Consider the following 13,210-nt stretch of genomic DNA (forward strand, 5'->3'; position numbering starts at 1 on the left):
GAACATATAGGAACAGAGTATATGCTAGCAAACCCATTAACCAAGGGATTGATCCCTAAAGTCTTTCATGAGCACACTGCTCCGATAGGTGTCAATATTTGTGATGCCTTGGTTTAGTGGGAGTTTATGCTATATGTCCTATGACAGATATTGAGTTATTTTTCTACAGAATTAAATTGATGGTTTATTTCATGTTATGTGAAATGTTCATTTTGCAATATTTATTTTGCGTTTGATCTCAATAAAGTTTTAAAGTTGGACCAGCTGGAAATAGACATGCATGAGATCACTTGGCATGTAATTTCCATATTACTCATCCAAATTTGATCTATGTTGTTAAGTATATTAGGATGGTGATTGGCGTGGTTTAGTCGCGACATTAATGTGATAAAAGTTGCGGTAGTTCCATATCTAACGTATGAGACGGACCAGATTGTTAAAGTAATGAGAGAAATATCATTCAGATGCGCGCACAAAGTTTATAAGGTGTGATTATGTCAAGAAAGAATATATGTATAGCATTTAAATACTATTATCTGGTAAACCAGATATACTTTTGATTTGGAATTAAATAAGAATAAAACCAGATATTATCTTTTGTTCCTTAGATAATTATCTTTTTAGATTTTAGATATATTATTTTTTGGGCTTTAAATACTATTTTATTTGGATTTAAGAGTTTAATAGGTGTCATGCTCAAATATAAATAGGCTTACAGGATTTCAGTCTCCAATATACCAAAGCCGCCTTTATTGCTCTTTCCCCATCAAAAGAGTTGCAGTTCAGCCACTCGGAATATAGAAAGGCTTTGGTTGAATAAGATCGAAAGAACCAAGATCTAAACTCTTCCGATTGTATTATTTATGTTTATAAATTCAGGTACGCTTCTGCAAGTATTTTCTTTCTTATTAATTTAACATAGATAATCTTTGGGTTGAGAAAATTCCAACAAATATCACTTTTTTACTCATAAATTTTTTAGAAATTATATCTTTAAGTGATTTGAAATTTGTAATAATTAATAAATTTAGAAGAATAATTTGATTCTCTAAAAAAATAGAGGATCAATTTGACTAATATATAAGATTTGGAAAACTGTTGAAAAATCTAACTCGAATTTGAACTTTGTTAAAATTTTATCAAATTATCTAAAGATAGTTGCTCATCCCTTGATAAATTTATTGGACAAATCCACCAACATCCAACATCCGTACGAATCTAGAAGCAAGAATAGAGGCGGGCATACGGTGATACTGTTTTGAAATTCGAAGAGAACCAACAACTACATGAATTGACGATACTACCCCTGGCCCACTCTCCCAGGAACAAATGATTAAACAATAATAGCTTTGGGAAAAAGAAAAAAAAAAAAAGATTTTAAGAACAAGTGCTATCCTACTGCTGCAGTCATCAACGATCGATAACACCAACCTCCGCCGTAAGAAAAAGCAACACCGCATACATACATAACATAACATACCCCTCTTTTTCCCTAATTCAGGTCAAAACCCTAATCCCCTTCCAGCTCCATCGTTCAATTCATCCTTGCTTAGATTCTTCGAATTTTTTTAAAAAATACTTGGTTTTAGCTTTTTATTTTTTGGTTCTATTCTGATCATAGGGTTCGTGATCCCGGAATTGGATTCTCGTGTATCTTTGTTCGCTTTGTTTGATCCCACCTATTCCACTAAAGCTTCAATCTTTTATTATTTTTCTTCTGGATTGGTTTGCGTGTTTGTTTCGTTGGAGTAGTAGGGGCCTTTGAATTTGTTACCCTTTGTATCTCGTGTTTGATTTTTGTTCGTTTTTTTTTTCTAATGAATATGGGTTCTCAATTCTGATGGTATGGCTTACCTCGTGTGTTTCGCAGTGTGGGGGTGGTGGTGAGGTTTTGAGACTTTTTCCCCCTTTATTCCCATTACACCCCCTCTGTTTTCGTGCTTGGTTTTGGTTTTTCTATGCATTGAAATTTGAACCTTGTTTTTTACGTGATTGTTCTTTCTGCAGGTAGGTGTGAAAAAGGTGTATTTTGGGAACTACCCATATGTCTAGCGGATCCGTGAGACGGGTCTCCCGTCAAGATATTCAGCTTGTAAGTTTGGGAAATTATCCTTTTAAAAAAAAATATGGGATTCTGGGGATGAGATGAATGATTCTGTATGATTCTTGAAGGGGCTTTACTTCCATTAATGCTTGTTTGGCTAGGACAAAATCTGCTTTGGTGATCATAAGATATTTTATTAAAAACTGGCTTAACATGATTTCTTGTTACAATTATGAAAAACTAATAGGATATTATTTTCATTAAGTATGTTAATTTAGAGTAATAGCATATTATAAGGGGATTGGTTATCTGTGGCTTTATGTAATTTGAGATTTCTATTGAATGAGGTCTTAATATTTTAGATTTGGATTAACTGATTATCCTGTTGAATAGTAAGTTTTACTTAGGATTAACATGTGGTTTGGACCTCTCTTCCAATCTGCTCCCTTTTCTCTCTTCCAAATCTTTCACTATTCCCTTCAGTGTTTTCAAATTATAAATTCGAGGTATTTTGCTACTCATGATTTGGGGTTTATTTACCTCATTGCAGGTTCAAAATCTTATTGAACGATGCTTACAACTATATATGAGCCAGAAAGAAGTAGTGGACACACTACTAAAGCAAGCCAAAATAGAGCCTGGTTTCACAGAATTGGGTAAGGAAAGCTTTGTTCTATGCTATGATTTTTGTTTGCTTGTATCATACTCCACGTAACTCTGCAGCATACTTTCTTATGTCTTATAGAAGTATTTAACATGATTAGCGTCTCTCATGAATATTTCATCATAGATGTTTTTGTTCTTTTTGAGTTATGATTGTCAAACTTGGTGTTGTTAGCTTCTTCTGTTCTGATTAAGGTCTTAGTTTCAGTATCCTTTTATATGTGCAAATACTAACCATAGAATTGCAGTTCAGCTTGGGGGGAAGGGAAGGCAGTCTGTTTAGTTTGTTTCCTCCCCTACCCAATATTTTGATAATTTTTCCATTTCTCTTGTAAAAGAACAGTGGTTTTGACCATCAGTTGCCGTTGATTTTGCATTTTATATTGTGAATTGGGCATTGGAATAAAAAGGCCAACATCGCCTTCGAAGTTTCATCTTATTTTATTTCACATTTCTTTCAGTTTGGCAAAAGCTTGAAGAAGAGAACCAAGAGTTTTTCCAGGCCTATTATTTAAGGTTGATGTTGAAGCAGCAAATCATGCAGTTCAACAGGTTGTTGGAGCAACAGGTGGAATTAATGCATATTTCCCCAACTGTTGTTGCATCTCTACCTACCTCAAATGGGACACATATCCCCACAGTGGCATCACTACCTGTGTCTAATGGGTCACATGTCACTGCTGTTTCATCACTATCTACCTCTAATGGTTCACATATCCCTGCAAGTAAGTATATATTTTCATCACATTCTTACCATCCCTCTTGGGTTTAAGATTTTTTTCTAGTCTTATAAATGCCACACTAGTCAACAGTATATTCCTTCAGCATTTTCCCTAACACATAATGTCTTGGTTGTTTAAGGCATGAGAAATATGGGGGCGAATTGTCTCAGTTATGTAAAATTAGGTGGTGATGGAGTGGACCTATGATCATACACAGCCTTTCATGTCCCAGATTCTAGATCCTCCTCACACCTCACACCTCAGCCTTAAATCCACCATGCCATGCACAAGTTTCCAACAGTGTCCTCCCAATACGATACAGGAAATGGATGTTAATGGTTGATTGTGTTTTTAATTACTAGGTTTAACAAGAGAAATGATAGACAATAGTTGATGGCATCAAATATGTATAATAGAATTAGGTTCTTCATGCAACCTCAACTAAGTCAACCTTCACATAAAAGTATATGCTGTTTTGGTACAAACTTTATTGGGCGGCAATATTTTAGATACGAAAATGAGGAAGCTCTGTTCATAGAAGGAAAAAAATTATCTGATTATTTTATAGTGGAAATGTGTTTCCTGGAACACAAAAGAGACTTTTATAAAGTACTTTGAGTTGTGTGTATACTTTATACTTTTAAGAGAATTATCTGATTCTTTTATAGTTGAAAGTGAATATCCACAGATCTTGCCTGTATACATTTAAAATTCAGTGTGTACTGTTAGCCATGTAGCAAGGAACATTCGAGAGTAACTGAGGGGTTAAATAGATAGGAGTGCTGCTACTCGCTTTATTGTTCAAAGATTTTGTTTTTTTCTTTTTAAATGTTTGCAACCTTTTTTTAATTGGTAACAAATGCAATTTCATTTTACAGTGCCTCAGAATCCCACTTGTTACGCTGCTGAGCGAACCCAAGCAGGTTTGAAGCTAGAAAATATGCAACATCCAGTTGATTCTGGTTTATCTAATGTTTTTAATAATGGTGGATCAACACTCCATCCAAGTATGCATGCTGCAGTTGATATGTCTGCCCCTGGCAATAGGATAAATGGTCCTCCAAGCATGATTTCTGCTCAATCCTCTAACATGGGGTCGATACAAGGAATTAACGGAGGGATGATCAAATCCGAACCTGGATATTCAGGTTGTTCTGCTTACATGTTTGGTACCGAGGGAAGTGTCCTGGATGCACGCCCGACTATTGGTGATGCTTCGGTTACATCATTCCCCAATGTCGAATCCAACTCTCAACCTCTAAATGAGGCAGTCCTGGATCCAGAAACTTCGTCATATGGATTTTTAGGGCTGATTCCTAGAAATTTTAGCCTTTCAGACCTGACTGCACATTTTTCTCAGAGTTCTGGTATGTACTCTTGTGTTTATGTGGGTTATGCATGTTTACTATTTCCATATTCATCATCAACAATGTATGATACAAGATTTTCATCATTAAAATGGAAGTTAATTTGTTTAAGTTTTAACCCGGTTTTTAGTCTATTATCTGCAAGTTTTATACCCCATAAATCTTAAATTGGATTAATCATTAGAACTGATAGTTACATTCTTATTTGTCAGATATACTGGAGAGCTACCCTAGGTCACCCTTCCTTGCTGCTGATAACGAGAACTTCCTTGAAAGAGGAGAACAAGGTAAGAAACAACCCCGTTCCCCTACAATCGATTGCTTTATGGTTCAATGCTGACACCACTCTTTTGTTGATGGCTTGACGCTGAAGTAGACAATAACAGGCTGGATTCCATATCAGAAGGCTTGAGTTATGAAGTTGAAGACTTTGGAAGTGAATAATAGACAACACAATACTTTGAGATGTTGTTCACTTCCCTTTAAAGGGATCAAGTTATGTCATGAAGTGAAACTGAATCAAGATGTGCTATATAAGTTACCATTTTGGCCATACAACTCATAATTGTTTATGTTACCTGCAGGTTGAACAGACTCCATAGATTAATGTTTATTGTACATAAAAGATTTAGAGGTTTTGAAATTTTAACTCCTTGGTGTGAACAGAACAGATGCATCGGTGTGTAGAAAGTTAACTTTGCCTCATTTTATAGTGATGAAAATTGAAATATGGAATGCTTGCATGGAAAGGAAAGCATGGTGCAAATAAATAATGAATCTTATTCTCTCATGTCATCCGTTATTTTCCCTCCTTTGTGGCTTGCATACAGTGGTTTTCTTGTAAATTGTATTGATATGAAGTAGAATTGTGGGGTATTTTATATTTCAGTTTCTTTTATTTATTTATGTGTTTTGGTGTTTTTGCTGCATTAAATTGTTTGCAAGGAATGACAATTTACAATCAATAATTCCTTAAACCGAATGGAAAAGTAACTGGTTTTGTTGTCCAGATTCGTTCGAATTTTAAATTTATTTTTTAATTTGTGCATAGGACGACCGACAAATGAAGTGTTAGCACTAGCCAATTAGAAGCAAATAACAAAACTAAACGATAATACATGCAACGTTTTTTCATTTTACACAGCTCAGAAAGTGGATTGAATGTTCCACAATCAAAGACAATTGTATACTCACATTCAACAACTTATTACGAGTATTATGACAAAAAATATTATTGGTAAAGAAATCGTTAGACCGATGTAGGCTTAGTTTGGTAAAATTTTTACTTTTCGAAAGTAATTTATGAACTTTTTAAAAGTTGCAGCACTTGCGTTTGGTAAAATTACGTTAAAAATAGCTTTTAATAAGCACAAACACTATAATTGTGTTTGGTAAAACAGCTTTTAAAAATTATAAACATACCAAGAATTTTTTTTTTTTCAAATATTAGAGACCAATTAAATATTTATTTGATTCACTCTCTATATTAATATAAATAGAGTTATCATTAGTCAATAATAAAACTTGTATGTAATCCAATGTTAGTACTGATACGTCCATTATCCATCTATATATATCGACTCACTTTTAGAAATCACAGAAAATGGGTCACATATCTCAAGTAAAATTATATATATGTTATTATAATTTTGACTAGTGTTCATGAAGTTGGTGTACAAAAATTTTATGATTGGTTTCCATAAATCAAGTCTCCTTCTTCAAGTTTTAAAGAATATAGAAAAACAAACATCTACAAAAAAAAAACGCACAAAAATTAATATAAATAGATAGAAGTTCATACCTAATAAGTGATAGAGATATATTTGTGTTGAAATTATAAATATTAGGTTGAAAAATAAAAAATATATGAAAATTGTGTTAGAATTTGTGAAGGTTAAGTTGAGAAATTAAAAATATATGAGTATTTCAATGGCAATATAATGACAGGAAATATGTATGGAAAAATAAATAAAATCTGGTGTTAATAATTAATAATGGTAATTTTGAATATTTATTATATTAGATTTTTTTTTTTTAATTTTGACAAGCACAAGCCTAACTTTGAAAAATTCTCTCTTAGGTGCTTTCAAAAGCACCTCTAACTTTTAAAAGCCGCAAGCACAAGCACTTGAGCTTTTTAATTTACCAAACCCAGCCGTAATCTAATTTATAAACTGGTTTCTATGCTAAATTGATCATTGTTGATGAATGATGACTATATGCAATATGAACTTCCCGGTAAAATGATAAACTCAAATACAGAAATACATCTCTGCTAAAATGAATTCGTCATTGCAGTATACATATGAACATTCTGGGTTTTCAACTTCCTTTAAAAAAAATAAACAAAGAAATGATACTTGGATATGTAAATGGATCCTTTTACTTTGCATTGTCTACATTTCAACACACAATACTTCTATGTAAGAGGATAATGCTTCCACTAAAGCACTCGCCTAGTGATTGATAGTTTGATATAATTATTGAACTTAAAAGGTGACCTTAGAACAAGAATTACCGAGCTTTGAATCTGGCATAAAGATAATAGCAAAATATTACGAAAACAATTCCCTATAATCTTGTAGTTTGAGGTTAATTCATGAATGAATATAAATCTAAGAATGGGACAAATGAGCTATTCATTCTTATGATAATCAATGGGACAAAAACAAACCAGAACAAGAAGAAATGAACATCACTACAATGTAAAGACAGACATAATCCAAGAGATTAGTTTTATCATCCACAATGTGTGAACTACTTTGTTAGAGAGATCAACATAAGTTCTAAAAAGTAACTCATTAGTTTAAATTCTTTTAAGACCTTGTATTTGCTACAATTTCATTTCTCACATGGATAACAGAAAAAGCAAATGTCTATCAACTCCATCATAACGATAGTCAGCAAAGTACAAATGTGACATTGACATTGACATAGACTTGTGTTGTAGTGTAGACATTAAGTAAATCAGAATCCAAGTGCTAACAATGTACATACTACCAAGAACTACATATAATGAAGAAGCAGCATCCTTTTAAATTTCATTTTACTCACTGTGTTTATTCCTTTTACATGACGAGTCATCCTACAATGAATCATTTTTCTGATAGCTTATGTTCTTACTGCAGCAGCAGACACACCACAACATTCACTTCATGATCTAATTTGTCAAGAATTTGTAGTAACACTGTCCCAATTAGTGGTAAAGAGTGTTTGCAAAACTCATGCTTATAGATTAAGTCCTTTCATCTATCCCCCTCTCCCCTCAATACACACCTACAAAGAAAGGACGAAAAAAAAAAAAAAAAAAAAAGCCATGACATAGAGAAAATTAAGGTTCTCCCTTCTTTGACCAGCGAATCATCCCATAACATATGCACAATGCTGTCACAAATTGCTCATAAGCAAAACCCTGCCATAAAGTGAACGGAGCTTAGTAAATCAGCACTCTAACAGTAATTATGGGATGATTAGATAAACCTAACCTTCCAATTTGATTGGCAGAATAGATCTATGTATTAGCTAATAATATAAACGACTGAGAACTAATTCCCTATGTTCGAATTTCCCCCAATAAATCAATAATCCCTTAATTTGCTTCTTGCTAGCAAGCATAATCCATAACTAAGTTCCTCAATTTGAGGAAACCCAATAAACGAAAATAACTCTAGTTTCAAGGGTAGCTGTGAATTACAAAACTTGATGCACACCCAATGCTCAATATCAGAGAAAAAACAAAAGGGTGTTGATGACAACGTTTACCTTAAAAAGCTTTCTGGAAAGACTGCAACTTGGATCAACCGACATGGAAGGGACCAATATCACCAGAGCGAAGAGATGAAGCAACCTCATCAGCAACAGTCAAACACGAAGAAATCCAGCCGCTTAGAGCTATCCACACCATCTTCGCAATCCACATGGCCACTTCCACTGCCATTGCCATGGTTCTTCGAGGTTCTCTCTTTGCTATGGCTTCACTTCAAGGAAGGGGTTCTGGAAGATAACCCATTCAAGAGGAGAATTTCCGAGAAGGATAAAGGGGTCTGATTGAAAGAAGTATCTTCTGATTCTTCTGGGTTTGGTGCGTGGATTTTCAACTCCTTTTATCCATTATTATTACTTCAACTAACCTGTTAACAAAAAAATAAAAAAAAAAATAAAATAAAAAAGGGGGTTATGTTTTTCTTTAAAGATAATAGGTTATATTTTATTAATTATTAAAAAATAAAATACAAAGATGTCCAAAAGTAGGATAGTATAATAAAAGGTGGGGATTTTTTAAAAATACTACATTGAAGGTATTCATCCAACGGTGCGTGGTCGAAAAACGAAGAAAAATCTTAAAGAAGAAAGAATGATAAATCCAATTGAATGCAACTAAGAGCTTGCCTCATGGAGATGACGACCTAAACTAAGAGTTCTTTGGATTTCACGGAGCAACTTGACAGAGCTTGCTAGAATGGCAGACGACATAGAAGTAGAACCTTCAAAAATCAACTAGTTTGCGAGCTTTCCAGCAGTTCCAGCAAATGATGGCAAGCAATTGAGGATTACGGTCAGCATTCTTCAACGGGTTAAGTATCTCTGTTGATGCAGTCCACCATGTCCAAAAGTCGAACTCTGAGGGGGAAGACAGTCACGAAGATAACTCTGAGACCATACGTCTTTAATTCTATAGCAATCGATCAAACAATGAGTGACTGTTTCCGTTGCTTCATGACAGCAGGGGCATATTGGTGATATAGATGGGATGCGGTGATGAATCTGAGCAAGCACCGGAAGTCGGCCATGGAGAGCTTTCCGGATAAATAGCTTAATTTTGTGAGGCAAGTTCAACTTCTATAGATCAATCCACAGCTTTTTCTGCTGCATATAATTAGGGTAAAGCTCCACATTCTCTATCAATAAGGGGATTGTTTTATTATTAAAATAACACTGAAAAATTCATAGATTTAAAAGCGTGACAATGATAGCTTAAAAAAGAACTTTTTTTTTTAGTGATAAATTATTTTTATATTTGATTAATAATTTATGTGTTTAATCTGAATTTTTATAGAAATATTTATATAAGTGTTCAAAAAGTGTATGCAAAAATATTGAATAAAATTTGATAATAATTTCAATTTTTTAATTATATTTATAAAAAATTATATCAAAATTCAGTTTTTAAGACTTTTAATCATATATATGATTATTTTTAATCATATTTTTTAATTTTTAAAGATTTCTTTGTCGTTTATATTTTTTAAGGCAAATTACGTATGTACATTTAAAAACTAAATTTATTAGATTATCATTTTTTAACATAGTGGACGAAATTATAATTTTTTTATATTTATAGAAATTGTTACGGGATGGAGTGATTTTCAATTAAAAGGTAATTCATTATAGGACAAGTGCGATTTTGTATTTTGTATTGGGCAAAAATTGGGCAAAAATTGCTATTGGAGGTAGAAGAAATAGTTTCTGAAGAAATTTTGCTGATGAGAAACCGCGAGTGATTATGGCGGTTTCTGAAAGAATATTGTCCATATAAATCGTGACACATAGAAGCGATTTATGCATAGAAAAATTGTCATATAGATAAATAATTCAGAAAATACAATTTTTTACACAGAAAATACTAACTATACAATAATGATAATAATAAATACTTTCCAATAAAATTTTAATTCATAATAATTTTGATGGCGATGCCAAAAGAATTATTGTATAGTTAGTATTTAGTATTTTATTGTGGATGATATGGTAGGTGAAAATAGAAAACAAAATATGAAATAAGTGTCATGTATATTTTGTTGTTAGTTTTTTTATTTTTTCTACTTCTGCTAGAACTCTTTGCTTTTTTTTTTTCGGGTTTAGAACTTGTTGTACTATAAAAAAAAAAAGCAAGTTATATAAAAACAAAATTATATGTAAAAAAATAGAATTAAAACTGAGGGATATGTAAAAAAATAGAATTAAAACTGAGATTTTATACCACATAGTCACACACAATGTTAAATACAAATTTAATAATAAAAATAGAATGATAAAATACAAAAAAAAATTCCTATAAAAATAGAACAATTATCTCTTTTATAAATAATTTTATTTTAATAAAAAAATCATATAAAATTTTTAAATAGTTTTATTTTGATATAGCAATCAAATTCTTAATCATAATTTAAATAAGATAATTAAATTTAAAATATAATTTCATTGTTCTCTCCTTAATGTAGTGCAAAAATTACTCTTTAAATATAAATTAATTGTATTTAATTATATCTAAAAAATTGTCTACTGCTAACATATACTAAACTATGAATACATTCTATGAAAAAGAGAGTGACATAGAAAATTATTAGAACAAACATATGAAGATTATTGACACTTTACTATTGTTACATATTATTCTGTAGGTAATTTATTTGAACAAATTAAACACTCTAAAATAATGTCATTATCATTCTCCAATGTAATTTTCAATGAGTTAAAAAGTTACATGTTTGGACATACCAAGTTATATACATGTAATAATATTATGTTATATTATAGTCATTGTTCGGCAGGTCGGGTACCGGACGGTTCGGGTTGGGACCTTGAGGTCAACGCTTGGGATGATGGAGAGGCTCGTTGGGTCGTGGTTTCTTGGTCCCGGGCGTGCGAGGTCCCGGGCGTGCGAGGTCCCGAGCACTTCACATGAGGAGGAGGGGTGCCACCTGCAAAGACACTCCGACGCCCTTGTCAGAATATGTGCAGGCGGAGAGGAAATGGTGTGAGAGTGTGACGTACCTTGGGGGGAGAGCCAGTCTCCCCCTTATATATATGTCAGTAGTGGGCCCTTCCAGTGGGTAGGCCCATACCCTCAAAGGTGTTGTCCCACGGCTGTGTGCAAGCCGTACGGGACGCGTGTCCGGGTCGGGTGGGGGGTGCATTACCGGGCTAGCGAGAACTCGGGTCGGGTTGACCCGCGTGAGTTTGGGCCAGGCCGTAACAGTGCCCCCGACGCGTCAGCGGTGGCCGTAGGGGCCATCGGTGGCGCGTGATGTTTACACTCGTGCGTTGTCGTTGGGTCGGCTGATCGTGGGAGGGACGCGTCTCTTGTGCGCGTGTCTCTTGATCTGCTGTGCATCTGTTTGCCGTTTCGTTCTCCGCGCTGGGCATTTAATGCTCATAATGATTCGAAAAAACCCATGCGCAAAGACCATTTTGCCCTTGCTTCCTTTCGCGCTTTTGGGGGTGGTTTTTAAACAGTTTTCTCCCTATCCACCTCCCACTCTTATCATTTCCAACTTCTTCTCTCCCTAACATCCAAAGCTTCCTGCGCGAACTTCTTCTTGCTTCAACTCCCAGTCCAGATTTTCTTCATCGTTCCAGGTAATCTTCTGGTTTCTTTCTTCTGGTATCTGTGTTATGTTTCGCTGTTGTGTGATTGCTGTTTGCATTTGTTGCATGGCTGGTTTATTTTTGTTGAGAGGTTTTTTCAGTGCTGGGATAGGTGAGTTAGGGAAGGGGTACCATTCCAGGATAGGCTTTTTTGGGTGGTTTGTGAGGTAGGCGTGGTTTTTAGCCGTATTTGGTCATGATTGAGTTAAAAAGGTGTAGTTTCTGAGTTTTTTCGGGCTCCCGACCTCATAGACTAACGGAGTGGTACCCCGCTGTAGGTATGCCTCGCGTTGTCTCCCGGTCTTCCGGATCTGCTGCGGCTTACGACCCGTATGCTTGGGTGACTGACGATATAAGGAGTTCACCCAACCAGATGGACTTGGGGGAATTGACGGAGTTCCGGCAAGCCGGCTACTTGTGTGGGGGTACTGACGAGGAGGCCAACTACGAGGCCATTGTCCCTGCTCCTCATGAGCGTATTTACGAGCTCAATTTCCATTCCCCCCGCGTCCCCGATTGGATCTGGTTTTATAAGTCCATGTTCACGCAAGTTGGTGTTCGGATACCGTTCTCCGATTTTCAAATGGCGCTGCTTAACCGGATATCCGTCCCTCCGTCTCAACTTCATCCGAACAGCTGGGCTTCGATCCGCTGCTTCGAGATGGTCTGCGAGTACTTGGAGCTACCGGCGTCGGTGGACGTTTTTCTCTTTTATTTCAACCTTACCAACCCTTCCAAACAGGGGAAGGCGAGAAAAGGGTTTCTTTCTTTCCGTGCTGCCCAGGGTAGGAAGATTTTTAGCCTTTTTGAGGATTCCTACCATGGTTTTAAGGATAAGTATTTCAAGGTTCGTCCCGTCAAGGGCCGCCACCCCTTCTGGTTGTCGTTAGAGGGGGAGCGCCTTATCCAGACTTACTGGAGCTTTGGCGCGGGGTCAAATCCTTTTGTGAAAGTGTCGTACAAAAGGTTGTCGGCTGTAGATAAGCAGATAGCGAACGTTCTTCTTGCTATCTTTGAAAAGAATCCCGTGAACCCCCATCTTCTTA

At 35.0% G+C, this 13,210-nt stretch overlaps 2 protein-coding genes across 7 annotated transcripts; one reads left to right on the top strand and one right to left on the bottom strand.

Annotated features, from left to right (window-relative positions):
* The first annotated feature begins 1,262 nt into the window (after positions 1–1,262).
* Positions 1,263–5,545, top strand: LOC107645539 (histidine-tRNA ligase). 6 transcript variants are annotated; one of them, XM_016349593.3, is made up of 7 exons: positions 1,263–1,438; positions 2,008–2,092; positions 2,595–2,700; positions 3,169–3,432; positions 4,308–4,796; positions 5,009–5,083; positions 5,170–5,545. In XM_016349593.3, the coding sequence occupies exons 2-7, from the start codon at positions 2,045–2,047 to the stop codon at positions 5,238–5,240; spliced, it is 1,053 nt and encodes a 350-aa protein (XP_016205079.1). In that variant the 5' UTR covers positions 1,263–1,438; positions 2,008–2,044; the 3' UTR covers positions 5,241–5,545. The 6 variants fall into 6 exon arrangements, with proteins under 6 accessions (XP_016205079.1, XP_016205080.1, XP_016205077.1 ...); XM_016349594.3 differs by having other exon boundaries at positions 1,266–1,501; positions 5,173–5,545; XM_016349591.3 differs by having other exon boundaries at positions 1,294–1,501.
* A 2,049-nt stretch (positions 5,546–7,594) lies between these two features.
* LOC107645540 (uncharacterized) lies at positions 7,595–8,887 on the bottom strand. The gene is made up of 2 exons (XM_088491436.1): positions 8,559–8,887; positions 7,595–8,208 (listed from the first exon to the last, which is right to left on the bottom strand). The coding sequence occupies exon 1, from the start codon at positions 8,737–8,739 to the stop codon at positions 8,593–8,595; it is 147 nt and encodes a 48-aa protein (XP_088347562.1). The 5' UTR covers positions 8,740–8,887; the 3' UTR covers positions 7,595–8,208; positions 8,559–8,592.
* Positions 8,888–13,210: the final 4,323 nt, after the last annotated feature.

This window comes from Arachis ipaensis, chromosome B6 (genome assembly GCF_059453495.1).
Source record: "Arachis ipaensis isolate K30076 ecotype BB chromosome B6, ASM5945349v1, whole genome shotgun sequence".
Classification (NCBI taxonomy): Eukaryota; Viridiplantae; Streptophyta; class Magnoliopsida; order Fabales; family Fabaceae; genus Arachis; species Arachis ipaensis.

Bases quoted from the DNA above. Each gene is read 5' to 3' on its own strand.
- LOC107645540 (XM_088491436.1), bottom strand. From the start codon at position 8,739: ATGGCAATGGCAGTGGAAGTGGCCATGTGGATTGCGAAGATGGTGTGG.
- LOC107645539 (XM_016349593.3), top strand. From the start codon at position 2,045: ATGTCTAGCGGATCCGTGAGACGGGTCTCCCGTCAAGATATTCAGCTT. The intron at 2,093-2,594 runs GTAAGTTTGGGA...ACCTCATTGCAG, and splicing joins CCCGTCAAGATATTCAGCTT to GTTCAAAATCTTATTGAACG. The intron at 4,797-5,008 runs GTATGTACTCTT...CTTATTTGTCAG, and splicing joins ACATTTTTCTCAGAGTTCTG to ATATACTGGAGAGCTACCCT.